Source organism: Podarcis tiliguerta (assembly GCF_965153285.1).
Source record: "Podarcis tiliguerta genome assembly, chromosome: 10".
NCBI classification, from domain to species: domain Eukaryota; kingdom Metazoa; phylum Chordata; class Lepidosauria; order Squamata; family Lacertidae; genus Podarcis; species Podarcis tiliguerta.
In genome coordinates, this window is record NC_139543.1 from 73,265,355 (window position 1) to 73,285,018 (window position 19,664).

A 19,664-nucleotide genomic window follows, 5' to 3' on the forward strand; every position below is an offset into this window, starting at 1 on the left:
ACTCCCTCAAGGAAGGCCAGAGTTAGCATCAGGAGCGCCAAGAACACCCACCTGGGCTGCCCTGGAGCAGGAGAGGTGCCTAAATTATGTCCCACGTCTGCACACGAGGAAAGCCCATTGTCCTCCTCCTTCTCCATGCAACAATGGGGGAATGCCGAAGAACAGGCTGGCTTCCCGGTCAGAAGTTGAGGGCTTCAGGGAAAAACCCCAAGACCCCCAACCCCACTCCTTTACTACCTGCTGTGGGAAAGGGGGTCCCGACTTAGTGTCTGGGTCCAGGCCAAGGCCCACCTCTGATCACTCACACCAGCAGATTTCATGTGTCATGGAGCCGCAGCAGAAGCAGGCTAGTGGTTTGGCCAAAGCTCTGGCTCCCAAGGGCCCCAGCTCCTAGAGAAGCTCCAGCAGGGCGTCCCACCCCCCAGCCAGCCCCAACCGAGAGGGGGGGACAGAGAAACTGAGCCAGCAGCAGCAGCAGCAGACCTGGGCAGCCCCGAACATCTGAGGGATCTTGCTCATGGAAAGCCCATAAACAATCACAGGGAAGCTGCAGAAGGAAGCCCCCCCCCATCCCCTTCAAAAACACTGTCCATCACCATCTCCCAGGACCGTCATAAACTCGCTTCCTAAAGAGAAGCCCCACCCCCAATAATCTCCACTAACCCAAATGCCACTGGCTGCAGCAGAAGCACATTTCCACTTGCTGAGTGGGGTGTGTGGGGTGTGTGGGTGGCGTCTCCCCCCCCCCCCTTGGAGGTACTCAAATCCAACCCAAAACGCAGCAGAAAAGCCCTTGCAGGGAGAAGTGCTGCCTCGGCAGCAGGTAAGCAGCGTTCAAGGAGACACACAAAGCGCCTTTCGTTAAGCAAACTAAGCAACCCTGCGAGATCCTGGAGGGCTCAGGGCAAGGCTGCTTAATGCAGCAAGTTCGAATGCACTGGAGAGAGACGGAGCAGAGAGGTGAGGGAAGGGGGGGAGAGAGAGCTCAGGGAGAGCCAGCCAGCCATGGACCGCTGCAGCGCACAAGGCGAGCCCCATCACAGCTGGGGGGTGGGGGGAGGACAGAAAGGATCTCGTCTTTGGGTTGCCGTTTGGCTACTAAGAAGGAAGAGCCAGGCAAGCCGTCATCACGAGGCAAAAAACCACAGGCTTGAGATAAACACACAAGCGCCAGCCTGCAGGAGACCTCAAGGGGGGGGGGCCTCTGCCCCCTCCCTCCCGAGGCTCAGAGAGCACCTCCCTGAGGTCCCAGGCGTGGAAAGAGCGAGCCAGAGGCCTCCCAGGGCCGCGATTTGGCTGCCCTTGGCAAATGGAGGAGCGCAACACAACATGGCCCAGCGCGACCTCGGAGTGTGCGAGAGCAGCAGGCATCAATTATAAATAAAGAGCCGGCATAGATCCCAGGCCAGCGGGGAAAGGAGCCGTCCTTGCGGGGCCCACAGAACCAGCCGCCTCCAGGGGGCTGCTCTGGGAGCCCCTGCCTTTCCGAGGCCACAGACCAGCACACCCAGAACCCCCCCCCCTACGTCATGAGGCAGCAGCCCAGTGCCAGGAGGCCACCCCACACTGCTGATCGGTACCGATTCCCTACGCATCTGATTGATCTACTCTGTCCTCAGCTTTAAATAAAACATTCCGGCTCTGATTGTCGAGGGATCAACAATCCTTTTCCACTGGGGGCTCCTAAGGCATCGCTCCCAAATGGGATAGACCAAGGGCTGGGGGGGGGCACAGAGAGCCCTAGCAAGCAGGAGCCACAGGGCTGGGCTTTGGGCTCCTTCTCCAGACCCCCACATGGCAGCTGCCATGCTGACCCACCTCGCAGGGTTGCTGTGAGAACAGACTTCGTGAAGCACACGCAGTGCTCTCAAGGGACTCTGCAAGCGCCAAGGACTCTTCTAAATTAAAGGGAACCGCAAGCCCTGTTGGAAGGGCTGGGATGAAACTCAGCTTGCGTTGAAGGCTGGCGCATTTGCATGGGGAGAAGGCTGTTTCCTCGACTGCCTTCCTGACCTGACCTGCCTCCTTCGTTTCTCTCTCTCTCCCTCTCTCTCCTCAGACACGGAGCAGTGAGCACGGCTCCTGGGAGCTCCACTTTAGTTCGCTGGAACTAGGATCTTTCCTGTCCAACCGTTTATTTCCTACAATAATCTCGGCTTTCTCGTTTTACATACTCCGAGTCTCAGTGCGGTTACATCAAGGGTGAAACATGCTCCTCCAGGCAAGCGTTTCAGTGCGCTGTTCGACTTCTGCTGATGCATTTAAACTCCAAATGCCATCAGGTGATGCGGCTCAGCTTGGCGTGCAGAAACAGGAAACACAAAACCCACCTGAAGACACTGTGGGCTGGACTGGGCTAATGCAGCCGCAAGCCAGCAAAAGGACTCCAGCCAGCGGAACGGGGCTTCCTCCATTCCGGCCCCAAATCCACGGGGGGGACACAGGAAAATCCCCAGAGCAGCAGACATGATGCGGAACTGCTTGTGCTGATAGGCAGTCATATTAGGACACGGCTCAATCCCACCCCCCTATTGCCCCTGCCCCATCTTGGAGCGACAGCCAGATCCATCAAGAGGCCTGAGACCTTCTGCTTAGCGGTCCAAGGACACCTGAGGTGGGAGGCGTAGCAGAGCTAGAAGGATGCTGTCCATGGCCACACCTGAAGGGATGCTGGTGGCCGGACGCTACCTGGGGCTCCCATAGGCTGCCAGAGAAAGATGCTTTAGGCCGGTGGGCTCTCGCCTCCCCCTGCCTCCTTTACAAAAAGAAAAAGACACAGGCCTGAGGTCAGAGCTTGGGGGGGGGACACACCAAGAAAAGCCTCTGGGGGCAGTTAGGTCGGCACAGGCTGAGAATGGGGAGCCAGTTATGGAAAAGACCAGCCCCCACAATTCCCAACACAGCTAGATCTGTGTGTCAGCTTGCACTTCCGGCAGTGCAAAGACGCCTCTGTCTTCTCCCCCCAAATCTACCTGCTCTGTAACCAAGGAGAGAAAGCAGCTTAATCCATGGTCCATTTCCACAACTGCTCCCCCCCCCCGGCCAGGACACAAGACTAGGGGCATCTCTTTCTGCTCACGCATGCAAGCCCACCGTGGCCATTCCCCCCTTCTCCTCAGGAGCAGAAAGGGAGGCAGGTGAGGCGCATGGAACGGCATGCTCAGCCTATCACGTCAGCTGGTGGGAAGCCAAAAGCTCCTCCACATGCAAGATGTGCTTGGCATGTCAGTGGCAAAGCACAGAGTCGCCCCCAAAAAGGCTGGCAGCTGCAGGGCGAAGCGGGGAGCTCTTCTCCGCAAGAGGACAACCCTCGTGGGAGGCGGGCGAGAGTGCGCCTGTGCCAGGGACGAGTGATTGATTATTCCTGCCACTTTCTGCACTCGACCCTCGCCTATCACACCCTTATCTTATCAGGACAGGCCTGATAGCCTGCCTGGAAGCTGGAGAGACCTTCAAGGTTGCTGATCAGGATCAAACAAGCGAGCAAGCAAGGAGACAGTGACGGAGCAGAAAACTTATGGGGGGGGGGAGAGAGGCAGGCTCCAGCTCCCCCTGGGAGGGCAAGAGAATTCCCCTGGGGGAACAACACCCACCCAGGGGAGGGGGGGCCTTGGACAGTCCCCTGGGGGCAGCCTTGCCAAACGCAAGCCACGGTTGGGGAGGCGGAATCCCTCGTCCCCCTAGAAGCAAATGAAAAGCAAATGTTAAGCTGAAGGCTACATGCCACGAGGAGGTGGGTCAAATCCTGCTGGCCTCCTTGTGCTGGGCCTCCAGCCCAGCGGCAGGAAAAGGTCATAGAATCATAGAATCAAGGGCCATTGAGTCCAACCCCCTGCCAAGCAGGAACCACCATCAGAGCACTCCTGACATATGGTTGTCAAGCCTCTGCTTAAAGACCTCCAAAGAAGGAGACTCAACCACACTCCTTGGCAGCAAATTCCACTGTCGAACAGCTCTTACTGTCAGGAACTTCTTCCTAATGTTTAGGTGGAATCTTCTTTCTTGTAGTTTGGGTCCATTGCTCCGTGTCTGCTTCTCTGGAGCAGCAGAAAACAACCTTTCTCCCTCCTCTAGGTGACATCCTTTTCTATATTTGAACATGGCTATCATATCACCCCTTAACCTCCTCTTCTCCAGGCTAAACATGCCCAGCTCCCTTAGCCGTTCCTCATAAGGCATCGTTTCCAGGCCTTTGACCATTTTGGTTGCCCTCCTCTGGACACGTTCCAGTTTGTCAGTGTCCTTCTTGAACTGTGGTGCCCAGAACTGGACACAGTACTCCAGGTGAGGTCTGACCAGAGCAGAATACAGTGGCACTATTACTTCCCTTGAGCTAGATGCTATACTCCTATTGATGCAGCCTAGAATTGCATTGGCTTTTTTAGCTGCCACGTCACACTGCTGGCTCATGTCAAGTTTGTGGTCAACCAAGACTCCTAGAGGTCAGAGGTGGTCTCTCGGGATGGGGGTCCCAACCCACTCCCAGATAAAAAAACATGGCCACAAGGTGCATTGTGGGTGGGGAGGAGGGAGAGATTCAATATGAAACTGTGACGGAGGGAGTCAGAGGAGCGTCTCACCTGGACAGAGGCAGGGCCCTTTGCAGTGGACATTTCGGCTGGGCTTACGAAGTGCAGGGATGCTGCCTTCCATGTGAACAACATATTTGTGGGGAAAGCCAGCCAGGAGCCATCCAGCCGCGCCTCTCGCTCCCAGGAGAGGCAGCCGTGAGCTTTCCTGCCTTGGGACCCTCGGAGGCTCGGCTGCTCTCGCCCATCGCTGCTTTGCTAAATGGCGGAGGAACCGAGGCCTGCCAGGAGGCGGGAACTGTGCCCCCCCCCCACCCGGAAAGCAGCCGCCTTCCCCCCATGGCTCGCACAAAGGCCCCTTTGAAAGCCGTCCCCAGAGCGGCAGTGGCAGCCGTCCAAGCGCGCAGGCACGCAGGTGGCATGCAAACCAGATCCAGCTGACCAGCCCTGGCCCAGGAGAGGAGGAAGCCAGCTGGCCAGGGCAAGGTGCCTGGGCAGAGGTGGTGGGCGACTCCTCCCTCCGCCTCACCCACCAGGAGGGCTTGGCTCTGGCAGTCTGGTGGAAAATCACAGGAGAGAGAGAGGGAGAGAGAGAGAGAGAGAGAGAGAGAGAAGGCTTTGGTCCAGTCCACTCCCCCCTCCAAAACAAAAAAACCCAGAAGGAAGCACAGGGACTCAGTTGTCCAAGAACAGAGCCGGCAGGGGGAGGGGGAAGAGGAGTGAGTTCACTGCTAGGACCCCCCCCCCATTTGCATCTTGCCCTCCCCAAGGTCTGTCTGGGGGTGGGGAGAGAGAGAAGGACAGCCGTTTTGACTTCTCCAGTGAGCGCATCAAGGCCACAAAGCAGCCAGAGACAAGCATCCTTGTCAAGCCTTCAAGCGCTAGCTGGGTTGCAGCAGAGTCCTTCCCGCCCCATCAATGCCTCTGTTGTCCTGGGCAAGTCCAATTCTTCCGCTGCTCTTGGGCCTCCCTTTGGGAAGACGGATGCTGGATCCCAGAGGGCTCCAACTACTGCGATGGTTACCCAGGAGCAGGGGCACCTCTGGGCACCTGCAGAATAGGGCCCCACCGTGATCCCCGAGTCTTCCCCCTCCCCACCAAGGACAGCGGCAGGACAAGAGGAATGGCATTGAACTGGCTTGAAACCTGGCACCACATCGCAAGGACCAGTGGAAGAACAGGCGGCAGCAGCAGCGCAGGCTCCCTTGGAGGAAGCGGCTTCCCATCCCAAGAGGAGAGTCGGCTTTCTGGGACGCCCCACTCGGCTGCTGCCTCCCTCCCTCCCTCCCAACTTCTGGCTGGGGATGATTTACTTGCGTCTTCAGGAAGAAGTCACCTGCCCACCGAAGGGCTGCTCCCCATCGCCACATGCCGGGGAGGCGCTGGGCCAGCTGAGTTACGGCACCCAGGCGGGGAGCGGTATTTATAGCAGACCATAAATTTCCTTGACTCCTAATAAGTTGAGGTAATGGCTCATACTTTAGTGCTTTTTGCTGTGATTTCCGAAATGCCTTTTAATTAGGAGGAAATGGCAGGCTGGGCTCTGCAGAGACGCTTGACCTGCCACACCCACCTTGCACCCAGTCCCTCACCACTGATCTCTCACCCCGAACGACAACCAGGCCAGGAGGGACACATGGTGCTCCGAAGGCACTTGCTGAGCACTCCCAGCCCAGGCAGGCAGCAGCAGGGCAGGCCAGCAAGCACAAGGGCCAACCAACTGGCTTCTCCCAAGCGCCTCAATGGGTTTGTGTGTGTTCGCTTGCTGCTGCCTCCAGGGAGGAGCTTGCTCTCCACACCTCTCCTTGGCTCACAAAACATCTGGACCAACATCCCTGCCCACTTTCTGCAGGACAAAGGGCAGGGCCCAGACTCAGCCCCCTGGCAGCTCCAGGCAAAAAGACCTTGGGAGTCCAGGGCTGGGAAAGACCCTGGAGATCGCTGTCAGTCAGAGGAGACCAAGCGGGGCTCAATGGAGCAATCCGTCTCCCACCCTGGCATAAGGCAGATTCCTGAGACAACCGCTGCTCAGCTGGAGGGTGGCACTGGGCGCAGCAAACGGCAGCTAAATTGAACTGCCAGAGGACTTCAGGAGGAGCAGGTGAAACACCCCTGGGAAGGGACTCAGAGCCTTGAGCCCAGGTGGCAGCAGCCAACACCCATTCAGGTGAGGCTCACCCTCCTGCCAACGCCAGCCCTTACGAGGAGCCTCAAAGAAGCCCAGCTGCTGGAAGAGGCCCAAAGGGCACCATCTGGTCCAGCCTTTCAAGGGGACCCCCCACAGGCTCTAGTGCGAAGCCCACAAGCAAATCATCTCAAGGCAACGGGTCTCTCCTACAAACGGTATTCAGTGGTTACTAGGAGCACACAGCCTTGGTGACTGGGGGCCACGGATGCCGCATGCCCTAGCTGGGCTGCTGTTAAGGTGCCCTGAGATTCTCACTCGGTGGTTTTACAGGCTCAGTTCTCCATCTGAAAAATGGGAATAAAAGAGCAGGCTTCCTGGCAACAGGTTTGTTGCAAAAGACTAGCAAACACACTGCAGAGATGCGCTTTGTAAACGCAGGCTGAAAGTGAGCATTTCAAGGGTAGCTGGGCTGCAGCGGACCTGCCAGGAACAGGATGGGACCCCCCTGGAAAGCCACTGCAAGCTCAGGAAGGACCCAAGAGCAGAACCCCTTCTCTCAGTTTGGGAGGGCGGCTGAGCCCCTCAACTTTGCAAGAGGGGAGGCCTTGCAAGGAAGCCCTGGAGCCCCCAGCCAGGGTCTGCCTGGAGAAGCAGCCGATACAATGCAATAATAGCCAGGCAGAGAGAAAACAGCCAGCGGAGGAAGAGGAAATTTTAATTTCCGAAATCAGTTTGGATTAGCCACACTCTGGTGCAGCTGTGGCACGAGAGGCATCCAAGAGACCTTGTCAGGGGAGCAGGCGGCAGCATCAAGGGCAGCCGAGAGGGGCCCAGGCTCTGCTGGTCACAGCTAAGTCTGGCCTAATTGAGACAGATGAAATGCTGGGCTGCCTCTGGGCTTTGGCCCACTTCCTCCCCCCACCCCGACTCCCCCAAGTGGGGAAGGGCCACTGTGGCTCAACAGCGGAGCACCTGCCTTGCATGCAGAAAGCCCATGGGCTTCCCAGGTGGGACTGGGAAGGACCCCTGACTGTTGCCCCAAACCCCGGAGAGTCGCTGCCAATCAGTGCAGACAATACTGAGTTGGATGGGCCAGTGGTCTGCCTAAATATAAAGCAGCTTCCTCTATTTCTAATCTCCTCCGCAGCCTGGTTGTGAGCCTCCAACCCCACAGATTTCTCTTTGGTGTGATCCAGCAGAGACCTTTTGCGTTTAGTTTTGCTGTGAAAACAGGACTAAGACAAAGGTTTTGTCTGTATCTTCCACTTGGCTGGAAGAGAAGGCAGATTTCTCTTGTTCACACAACAGAACTTTGCTCATGTTCAGAGGGGGCACGCTCTTCTCTGCCCACTGATGCCCCAGGGCTTTGCTCTGCCTGGGGCACCTGCCTGCCCAGCCCCCACCCCCAAGGAAAGCCAGGGACCCGTCAATATTTCCTGGAGAATCCAGATGCAAGGCAGACAGCCCTGTCCACAAAACTGTGTGTGGCTGAAGGTTCAGTGATGGAAGGCGGGTGCCTGCCTAGAGGGGAGCAGGCACGGGGGGGAGGGATTTAATGCCAGACGCTGGTCAGTTCTGCCTCCGAACCCTCACTCACCTGTAAGCACTGTCCTAAGGTCATGGGGTGGGGGAAGACCAGAAGAAGGCAAACCCACCCACTCAGCCTCAGTTCACTGGAGATACTCTCCCTCTCCTTGCCCACCCACTTTGCCTTTCCCTCTCCCTCCCCCACCCCACCAAGGCAGAGGGGAATATCGGCCACTGGGCACCAAAGCCAGGGGGCAGCCCCAGGAGCACAAGTTGTGCCCTAAAGAGATGAGGGGGCCCCCAGCTTCAAGTCCTACACCCCCCCTCCAGAACCAGCTCCACCCAACCACCTCCCCAGGGAGGAGCCCGCAAGGGATTCAGCCCCAGAGGCCCATGGGCCACCAGTACCCCCAGAAGGGGCAAAGGGGTGCTCAAGGTCACGGGCACAAACTCCAGGGCCAGCCCAGCCCAGCTGTGCCCCAGCTGCTGCTGGATGATGAGGACTCAGAGCCACTTGGAACAGATAGGAAAGGATGCAGCCCACCCAAAGGAGCAGATTCCGTAGGAGCCCCCTCCCCGCTAGTCTCAGCCTCACTTCCCAAGAGGGTTAGAGGAGGGCAGCAGAGCCCCAAGAGGACCCTTCCCCAGCACAAAACTCTGCTTTCCTCCCCGCCACACGAGCCGGGCACCTGGTCCTGCACAGCCACCTCCTGGGATGTGCCCCCCACCGGCGCCCCGACCAGATCCAGGGTCCCCACCCGGGGAGCGAGACCCCCCAGCAGCCTCTCCCAGCCCCCTTCTCGCCCAGTCCCGGGGCGGGGGCTCCTGCCTGCTCCCTTCGCCCGGCCCCGGCGCCGAGCGGCAGCTGAGCTCAGCAAAGCGCTGCTCCGCTGGCCGCGTTCCCCGTTAACCCCTGGAGGGAAGCGGCGCAGGAGGGAAGCGGGGCGGCGGCGGCGTTAAGACCAGCGAGCGAAGCCTCCTGCATCACGCTAATGCTCTGCCCGAGAACACGATGCGTCAGCAGCAGCGGCGGCGGCGGCGGCGGCCCATTCCCGTGCTGACTGAAGGACAAAAGGATGCGCGAGCAGCCCCGGCTGCTGCTGCTGCCGCTGCCGCTGCCTCCGCCGCTGCTGCTGCTGCCTCCGCCGGCCCCGGGAGGCGAGAGGGGCGCCGCCGCTAGAAGATGGTCCCGGGCTGCTCGGCTCCTGCCGCCGCCGCCCCCGCGCGCCCTCCCCCGCCTCCGCCGCCGCCTCCTCCTCCCGCCGCCGCCGCCGCCGCAGTCGACGGGCGAGCGAGGCGCTGAAGGCAGCAGCAGCAGCAGGAGCAGCCGGCGCGGCGGCGAGCGGGTGCCGCAGCTCTCGTCGACCTCGCCGCGCCGCCGGGGGGGCGCCCGGCCGACCGCCAGCCCCACCGAGCCCCGCTGAGGCCAGCGCCCCGCAGGGCGGGCGGGCGGACGGGCCGGGGCCGGCGGCGGAGGCGCATCAGGAGGACAGCCGGCCGGCGCGGGAGCAGCTCGCTGGGGAGCCCATGGAGCAGCCGCCCCCCGGGCAGCCCGCCGCGGCCAGCGCTGCTCCGCCTCGTCCCGCTGCCGCTGCGCCCGGCGCCCAAGGACGAGGCGCCTGCCCGCGCCTGGCCAGCCTCTCCCGGGCACCGGGCATCTGCCATGGACCTGCATAGCTGGCCGGGCCGCTCCGGCGGGCGCGCGCCCCTCTAGGAGGAACCATTTTGCCTGCCTGCCGCCCCCCCCTTCGCTGAATCGCCCGGTCCGGCCGAGACGGGATGGCGCACCCGGGCTGAGCGCCTCGAGGGGACGCACGGTCGGACGGACGGACGGAGCCTGCCAGCGCAGAAGGCGCCGGATCGCACCGAGCAGCCCTCTCCCTCCTTCTCCCCCCCTCCCTCTCCCTCCCCCCCCCTTCTCCCCTTCCGATGGAGAGCGGCGCGGGCAGCCGCGCGCTCCAGCCGGGCTAAGCGGGTGGGGGGGCACTTCTCCGTTCGATGCCGAATCCCCCACGATGGTGAAGTATGAACGTGCCACACCATGAAGCTCTTGTGGCAGGCAACTGCGCACCACGCCTGGAATGCCGCCCCGCTTGCCGTAGTCTACCTCGTGGCGCAAACGTGGCTGGCCTGCGCAGTGGCGGCCGTGGCCGGGCCGCAGAGCTGCCCCTCGGTGTGCTCCTGCAGTAACCAGTTCAGCAAGGTGGTGTGCACGCGGCGAGGCCTCTCCGAGGTGCCCCAGGGCATCCCCTCCAACACGCGCTACCTGAACCTGATGGAGAACAACATCAAGATGATCCAGGCAGACACCTTCCGCCACCTGCACCACCTGGAGGTGCTGCAGCTGGGCAGGAACGCCATCCGCCAGGTGGAGGTGGGGGCCTTCAACGGCCTGGCCAGCCTCAACACCCTGGAGCTCTTCGACAACTGGCTGACGGTGGTGCCCAGCGGGGCCTTCGAGTACCTCTCCAAGCTGCGCGAGCTCTGGCTGCGCAACAACCCCATCGAGAGCATCTCCTCCTACGCCTTCAACCGCGTCCCCTCCCTCATGCGCCTGGACCTGGGCGAGCTCAAGAAGCTCAAGTACATCTCGGAGGGGGCGTTCGAGGGATTGTACAACTTGAAGTACCTGAACCTGGGGATGTGCAACATTAAGGATATGCCCAACCTCACCCCGCTGGTGGGCCTGGAGGAGCTGGAGATGTCGGGGAACAACTTCCCCGCCATCCAGCCCGGCTCCTTCTATGGCTTGAAGTCGCTCAAAAAGCTGTGGATTATGAGCTCCCAGATCAGCCTGATTGAGCGGAACGCCTTCGACGACCTGACGGCGCTGGTGGAGCTCAACCTGGCCCACAACAACCTCTCCTCTCTGCCCCACGACCTTTTTGCCCCCCTGAGGTACCTGGTGGAGCTGCACTTGCACCACAACCCCTGGAGCTGCGACTGCGACATCCTGTGGCTCTCCTGGTGGCTGCGGGAGTACATCCCCACCAACTCCACCTGCTGCGGGCGCTGCCACGCGCCCCTGCACATGCGCGGGAAGTTCCTGGTGGAGGTGGACCAGACGGCTTTCCAATGCTCGGCCCCCTTCATCATGGATGCCCCCCGGGATCTAAACATCTCCGAAGGGAGGGTGGCCGAGCTCAAGTGCCGCACGCCTTCCATGTCCTCCGTCAGGTGGCTGCTGCCCAACGGGACCGTGCTGAGCCACGCCTCCAACCACCCCAGGATCTCCGTCCTCAACGACGGCACCTTGAACTTCTCCCAGGTTTTCCTGACGGACACGGGGGTCTACACTTGCATGGTCACCAACGTGGCGGGCAACTCCAACGCCTCGGCCTACCTCAACGTGAGCACGGCCGAGCTCAACACTTCCAACTACAGCTTCTTCACCACCGTGACGGTGGAGACCACAGAGACTTCTCCCGAGAACATCTTCCCCAAGTTCACCAAGCCGGTGCCGACCACGTCCACGGGCTACCAGCCGGCGTACACCACCACCACCACTGTGCTCATCCAGACCACCAAGGCGCCCAAGACGGACCCCGCCTCGGACAACCACAACGACAAGATGCAGACCAGCCTGGACGAGGTGATGAGAACCACCAAGATCATCATTGGCTGCTTTGTGGCCGTGACGCTGCTGGCGGCGGCCATGTTGATTGTCTTTTACAAACTTCGCAAAAGGCACCAGCAGCGCAGCACCGTGGCAGCCGCCAGGACTGTGGAAATAATACAGGTGGACGAGGACATGCCGGCCTCCTCGGCCTCAGCGGCGGCGGCTGCCCCCACTGCTACGTCGGGGGTATCAGGTGAGGGGGCAGTTGTACTGCCGGCTATTCATGACCACATTAACTACAACACTTACAAACCTTCACACGGGGCCCACTGGACAGAAAACTGCTTGGGGAACTCTCTCCACCCCACGGTCACTACTATTGCCGAACCTTATATAATTCAGACCCACCCCAAGGAGAAAGTGCAGGAAACGCAAATCTGACTCCTCCCCCCTCCTCAAGAAATTATTAAAAAAAAAATTGCAATAGAATGCACAAACAGAAACAGACATCAACTTTTGTACAGAGAGGTGGGGGCGGGGGGGACAGTTTTTTTCTCCTCTTGTATATGCTTATATATTAAGTCTATGGGCTGAGATAAGAGAAGCAGATTATATTAAAAAAAATGTAAAGACCCCCCCCCCTATTTTCTAACTTGTAAGTTCTATTTAAAGGGAGGCAGCAACTACAAACACCCCCCCCCTGTGCCCAATCCCCCAAACAGCAGCAACAAAAAGGAGGGTCAGAAATTGCCATTGTGACTTCCTGGAATAAGATCTATTTAAAGCGAAAGAAAGAAGGAAAAGGCAACAGTGAAGATAAAAAAGAAAACCACCGAACCAGGGACTAGCAGGGGGTGGGATTTGTCCTTTTTAGAAGATGTTACTTAGAATGCAGTAAAAACAAACCCGTTTCTATAGAGACACTCTTTTCTTAAAGCCCTGTAAAAAGAAAACTCCCGGTATTTACAGAGCTATCTTACTTGGGGGGGGGGGAGGGGGGGAGCGCACCAAGAGTTTGTACTGTGCCAAAATGTTACAAATGCAATAAAAAAGGTCATTTTTTAAAAAGAAAAAAACAGCAGCAGCAACAACAGAAGGACAATTATCATAAGGGAAGGAAATACTTGTATTATCAAACTGCAAAAAAATCTAAACCAGCAAGAGCCCGCCCCTCCTCCTCCCAGCGAGGGTGTGGTGGACGTGTGGCCGACCCTGCGGGGGGTGGGGGGCGACCCCCGAGGAAGCGATGGGCCGAGGGTGGGGGGCCCCTTGGCGTGCGCCCCCTCCTCACCCGCGGCTGGGAGGAGGAAGAGCTGCTTTGCGCCCAAGCAGGCCGCCTGGTGCCTTGCCACTGCGCCACATTCCTGCGGTGGTTCTGTTTAACCCTCTGTGCGCAGGGTCCAGTGCGCAAAAACAGCTTTTTCGGGGGTGGGGGGGCGGGGGGGCGGCGAGGGGAAGAGCAGAGCAGGAGGACGTCTTGTGCGGCCGCCTGGAGGACAACCTCGCATCAGCCTCGTGCGCCGCCGCGATGGGTGCTTGCGTGTCGGCTACCCTGTGGGCAATTTGACATATGATTGTAGAACCATGAACCAATTTTGTGCTTTTCGTTCCTTTCCCCCTGAAGGTGGAAGTGAGGGGCGGGCGGGCGGGGGGGGGGGGCGAGGGCTGCTGCTCCTCCCTCCTCCGTGTGGGGCTGGGCTCTGGCTGCGAGGGAGCGAGTGAAGGGCACATCCCTCAGCCCTCGTCCTCCTCGCCCACTTCTCAAAAGGCGAGCGGAATGCCACAGGAGGGAGCGGGCAAAACTGGCATCCTCCGGGCAAGGAGTGCGGTTTGGAGAATGGTGCTGCCCCCCACGTCCCCCCACCCTGCCTGCCCTCCGCCAAAAAAAAAAATCCCCCTGTCCTTTAGGAGGGGAGAGGAATGTGCAAACGGGACCGGGCACCACAGGATTCTTCTCTGTGCCCAGGATCCCACCCGGGGCTTCCCATGACTTTGGTTGCTCATTTCTGCTGGAGATTTGATCAAAGAGGTTGCAATCTACCGGGGGGGGGGTGTTGGGGGGGCAGCAGAGAGGGCAACAACAACCCAAAAGCCAGAATTATCTGACTGTAACTCTGAGACAAGTGTATTTTTGTATTTTAATAAATATTGTTAACGTTTTTAATAATGCAATGTCCCTAAAGGGTTATGCTGAATGCCAAGACCAAGGGAGGGGAGGGGGGAGAGGGAGAATTAAAACCACAACCGTATTTCCAAAGGTTTTGGGGACCCAAAAACTGGCCTGCAAAGCTGGAATTGAGGTGGGCAATTTGGGGACGGGGCAAAATGGGAAGCCTAAAAGGTTCATTTCAAAAAGCAAAAAGGAAAAAAAAGTATTTAATATTTTTTAAACTGTCAAGTAACCTTTCCTGGAATTAAATAAAACCACTTCAAGTGCTAGAACCAGCCACTCGCGTCCCGTCTCTTACTAGAGCAGCGGCTGGGAGGGGGGGCACAGGGCCCCCTGCAGGTGTTATGGTGTCCCCTTTTAAGGGGAGATGGGGCAGGACCCCAAATTAAGGACATCAGCCCCTCCCCCGGCAACTGAAGCCCCTCTGTGTTACTGTGGGGTTGGGGGGGGTGTATTGTGCAGCAGCAGCACGGACTACCTTGGTTCAGCTAGGAGCTTGTGGGGAGTCTGGACGGGAGATGGGGCAGAGGGACTCTTGCTGAGGCCAGGACAAGCCATGGCTGCCCAGGCCCCCCAATTCTATGAAGGGGTTTCAGTTGCGCAGCTGTGAGTACCCAGACCCCGTCAGCAGCCCTGCTCGCCTCTTAGGCCAAAGCCTGCTCTCCAGCCACCTCCACAACAAAGGGGATGGGGGGGCTGCACCGGAGCACCCCCCCCATCCCTGCCGGATGGCTCCCAAGGCAGGCCAATGCAGGCCGCCATCGCAGCAGGGACTGGGAAGGGGCTTTGCAGAGCTGGCAAAGAGCAGCAACGCGAGGAGGAGGAGGAGGAAGGAGGGGTGGCTTTAGCCCAGGGGGTGAGGCAAGGACAGGGTGCCCTAGAAGGTGACCCAGGAACAGGTGTGGAAGGGGGGCTGGGCGCTCTGCTCTTCAGAGAGCCGTGGGAACAGAGGCCCCTCCGAAAGGGCACTGCAAACGACACCCATTCAAAGATTCTGCTCCTTCTGCCAGGACCCTCCCCGTTTAAGAGCGGGGAGCAAAGCAACCCCAAAAGTGAAGAGGTTCTGTCACGGGGCCACCCCATTTACAGGCTTCCTGGTTTAAAATCTCAGTTTGCCATCCAGCAGGAAAGTGGGTGGGCAGGGCAGCCTCCGGAGAAGAAAGCAGTGCCAGGAAAAATGCCCTTCAGAGAAGGAAAGGCTTTGCCAGCTGAAGGGGTACAGCTCCCCCCGCCTGGCTCTGCTGGCCCGGCCACAGCTGAAGGCCACCCCAGGCTCCATCGGGGACAGCGGCAGGCCAGTCTAGCAGGACCCCTGTGCCTCGGGGTCTGCTTTCGTGATGCCGCTGGAGGGGGTGGGGGTTATATACTAAACCTAGCAGGTCTCCCGCTGCTCAGACCCCTCTGGGGGTGGAACACAGGCAGGGTCCGCTGCCGCCCCTGCCCTTCTCTTTGCAGTGCCATGGAATAATTAAGCGCTGCGCCAGTTGTTTGCCCCCCCTCCCCGCCTGCCAAACAGGGTCACTCACGAGAGCACCAGGCGCAGCTGCCGGGCCTCCACCCCCTCCACCCCCAGGAGCAGAACCGAGCTTGCTTTCTGGCGCACCCCGTTTCCTGCGAGCCAAGGTGCGAGGCAACTCGATCGGACTCCGGAGAGCTGGGAGCCTTTCTATGAAAACATATGTCTGATTTTTATCTGTAGTGCCGGCTTTTATCGCTGGCAACCATCGGCTAATGAAACTCGGCTCGGTGCTTGCTTGCTCCGATCCGGCCGCAGCTCAGCCACAAACCTCGGGGCTCCGTGCTCCCCATCCCTCCCTCCCCCTCCGCCACGTGCCACCCCCTCCCCTTAATCTCCTGGAACCATTTAATATGCATGGCAAGAGAAAAAGGACAAGGCCACAATGGCAGCGCGGCAGTGGCAGCAGCAATTGGACTGCAGTGCTTAGATTTTAATTTTGCCTTCATATTAAAAGCAAATAACGCAGCCAATTGTAGGACTAAAAGGGGGGGGGGGTGGCGAAACACACACAAAGCCAAGGTCTTTTTTTCCTGCCTTTTCAAAGTTGACTCTGCGGCTGACAGTCAGTGCTTGAGTTAGGATGTGGGGGAGGTGGGGAGGCAGAGAGCCCCGCTGGCTGCCCAGAAAGTGTTGCTCCGTGGCCGGCCGGCACTCTGGCCGGCAGCAGCCTCGCTGGGAAGGGGTGGGAGAAGGAGACCGAGGGGGCCTGGCCCTTGCCACCTGTCAGCTGGGAGCAGGAAGGCAAGACATGGGGCAGGGGAGGCTTCAAAGGGGTGGGGAGAAAGAAAAGGGAGCCCTTGTGATGTGGGCTCACAGAGCTTCCTGCCCACGGCGGAGAGGCAAGTCAGGTGGGTCAGAGGCCTTTGTCCAGGAGGGGCCCAGGTGAACCACGCTGGGCCCCAAAGGCCTTCTGTCTGACCCAGAGGAGGACTGTGAGGGTAAGGGCGAGAGGAAGGCCAGTGGAGATGAGTGGCAGAGGTGGGAAGATGGATGCAGGGAGCACGGGCAGCCTTACAGGTACCCCTTGTTTTGGCGGAGGGCCGCCTTCCTAGGACAGCCCCTTCCTCGCCTATCCCAATTGATCATGACCAAGCCGAGCGGTTCACAATTCCCAAAGCAAAACACGCCGATAAAAATCTCAGAAACCGCACACCGAAATCGCTAGTAATTATTATAATCCGCATTCCTAAAGCAGTAAAACAAACGAGGCCAGGGCAAAACGAGCTGCGCTCCGGATTAACACCTGAAATGTTCAAACAGGCAATTAGTTCAGAGCAGAAATGGCGGGAGCGCCGTTCGTCCGAGGGGGTGGGATGGTTCCCGTCCTACGCAATCTGCTCCCCAGCCCTAACAAAGCCTGATCCACAGGGAGGGGGGAGGAGGGAGCCCCCCAAGGGAATCCCTCCAGACCCAGCTCTAGGGGGAGATGGGGGTCGGCACAAGCACCCTGACCTCTAAGGGTGGCTCAAGGCGGCCACACAGTGTGGGGACAAGAGGAAGGCGGCATTTTACCCCCTTGCCCCCTTCTCTGTGAAGTAATCAACCACAGAATATGCTTCCCCTTCTTCCCCCCTTGAAATCATCGTTCTCCGCCCAAGAGGGAGGCCTCCCCCTCTCCATGTTCCCATCTCTCTATACCTCCGCTGGGTACCTGTATCTTTTAGGCACCGGGCAAACTTCCTTCTATCCACACGTGTAATATACCTAGAAGCTTATACCTGATGTGCTTATATGTGTTTCATGGCGCTGTTTGGGTTGGGTTTCACATGGAAATTTAAAATGCCCAAACGCCCACCTGTCCTCCTGACAAAAGAATCAAATGCCTGTTTTGGAACAGAGTGAGTGGATTGGAGAGAAGGACTCTAGGGGGCTCCCCCCTCCTTTTAGAATAATGTGAGTTTCAGGGCACCCATGTGCTGAGTGGTGTGCCCCCCCCCACCATACCACACTGCTTCCCTGAGCAGCCATACCAATCCCCAAGCACTTACAAACTACGAGGTCCCCAGGGACTGCCAGCCTATCAGGGATGCTTGAGCTGAGATTCCTGCGTGTCAGAGGGCTGGGCTAAATGACCCTCAGGGTCCCTTCCTCCTCCAAAATTCTGTGATTCTACCTGGGAGGCTTCTAGGGTGCCCAGTCTCTGAAGCGAGCATCTCTTGTCACGGGGTGGGGATGGCAGAGGGAGGGAGCAGGCAGAAATGGAAGCCTCCTGTGACTATTTCTGACAAAGGTTGTAACAGGGACAGCTTACAGCCCCCCCACTGCCGACCCCCACCCACATTGGCTGATGCAGCAAACAGGCGACTTTGTCATCAGGTGCCTGTGACATGGCCAAGCCACTTGCAGCCTCTCCCACTGGGCTCTGGTCCCCGTGGAAAGAAAGGTCATGCGAGGTCAAGGCCAATGTTCCCAGCGGTTGTTGGTCAGTCAGATGGCCTGGCCATCCCTTGTTGGCCTACCCCATGCGATCCAAAAGGCATTGCCTCAAAGAACATAAGGAAATTATTGTATTTTAGTAAGTTGTTGGAAGCCGCCCAGAGTGGCTGATGGGTGGGGTAGAAATAAATTATTATTATTATTATTATTATTATTATTATTATTATTATTATTATTATTAAAGCCCTGCTAGATCTGACCCATCACCCAGGTAGTCCACTCTCCCAAATGGCCATGGGAAGCCCACAAGCAGAACAACAACCATCTCCCCTCTTGAAGTTTCCACCAGCTGGTATTGAAAACTACTGCTACTACTAATTTTATTATCTATACTGGGGTCAGCAGACTTTTTCATCAGGATGCCGGTCCACTGTCCCTCAGACCTTGTGGCGGGCTGGACTATATTTTGAAGGGGGAAAAAGAAAACGAACGAATTCCTATGCCCCACAAATAACCCAGAGATGCATTTTAAATAAAAGGACACATTCTCCTCATGTAAAAACATGCCGATTCCCAGACCGTCCGCGGGCCGGATTGAGAAGGCGATTGGGCCACATCCGGCTCTGGGCCTTAGGTTGCCTGCCCATACACTGCCCATCAGGGTATACATCTGACCGCGGAGGCAGAGCAGAGCCCTCCTGGCTAGCAGCCACTCCATGACTTTGTCCCATCATCTCTCAAAGCCACTCAAGTTGGTGACCCCCCTGCCTCCTCAGGGAGTGAGTTCCCTTGTTCAACTCTGCGCTGTGCGAAGGGGTCCTTCCTTCTGCCTTTCCTGCGTCTTCCAACATTCAGCTTCACGCCCACGAATTCTAGTGCAGTGAGAAAAGGGCAGCTTCTCTCTCCCCTTTCTCCACACTGGGACACCGTCGGCATCAAGCGACCGGCTGCAACCCCAAGTTCTCACTCCTGATCTTTCCCCGCCAGCTCAGGCGCCAGGGAAGGACATGGGAAGTTCAGATTGACTTGGTTTGGAGAGGTCCTCCCGCTCTCTTGTTGTATTAACAGCCCTGCTCACTCCTGACCCTGGATCAGGTATGAGCAAGATTAAAAGCCCAGGTTTCCCCACATGCCTCCCTTTGGAGAAATGTCCTTTTCTTCCTCCTCTCTGCTTCCTGTTACCTAACCAGTTCCTGACCCACAAGAGGCCCTCCCCTCTTATTACTCAGGAGCCTCAAGGTCCCTCCTCGGGCCCCCACAGGCCCCCATGGGGCTCTGTTCCTTTTCCCTTATTGAAGGCGCCTGGGCTCTTGGCCAGCAGGCCACCTTGCTGCAAAAGATTTCCCGGGTTTGCTTGCTGTTCTTCAGGGAGCAACATCAATAGGCCTTCAGAGCAGAGGCAAAGAGGCAAAGAGGGAGAGGCAGATTTATCAGCCACCTCAGGAGCTGATAGAAAGGATGTGGGAGCCAAACGGGGAGGAGGAACGGCAGCCGAGAGCAGAAATGGGCTTGAAGCAAAGGCAGGGTAATGAGAAGGGTGGGCCTGGAGAGGGATCTGAAGGGAGCAGGAGAGGCAGAAAGATCCTGAGAAGATCACTTATGGATAGAGAGAAGGAAGGAAGGAAGGGGGAGCAGTGGTGGCCTTGCTGTTTAGAGCCCTGGAAGTCAGTGTGCTTCACATGCAGAGACTTTCTCTCTCGCCGCACCTGACCCAGCAGCCATGCAGAGAACAGGGGCCTCTTCTCCTGGTCCTCTTCCCATGGCTCTGCCCTCTCCTCTCCAAACGACGCTTCGCTCTTCTCTACTAATGCTTTGGGAGAGAGACAGCGAGAGAGTCGATGGGCTGGGAGGTGAAG

At 58.4% G+C, this 19,664-nt stretch overlaps 3 protein-coding genes across 3 annotated transcripts in view; 1 reads left to right on the plus strand and 2 right to left on the minus strand.

Moving 5' to 3' along the window:
* Window positions 1-19,664, minus strand: part of LOC310659082 (uncharacterized protein) — a 332,609-nt gene that overhangs the window by 48,561 nt on the left and 264,384 nt on the right. The gene's annotated exons all lie outside the window — the stretch shown is intronic.
* SND1 (staphylococcal nuclease and tudor domain containing 1) overlaps window positions 1-19,664 on the minus strand; it is a 223,322-nt gene that overhangs the window by 15,431 nt on the left and 188,227 nt on the right. The gene's annotated exons all lie outside the window — the stretch shown is intronic.
* Window positions 9,785-12,733, plus strand: LRRC4 (leucine rich repeat containing 4). The gene has a single exon (XM_083402050.1). The coding sequence runs from the start codon at window positions 10,226-10,228 to the stop codon at window positions 12,182-12,184; it is 1,959 nt and encodes a 652-aa protein (XP_083258176.1). The 5' UTR covers window positions 9,785-10,225; the 3' UTR covers window positions 12,185-12,733.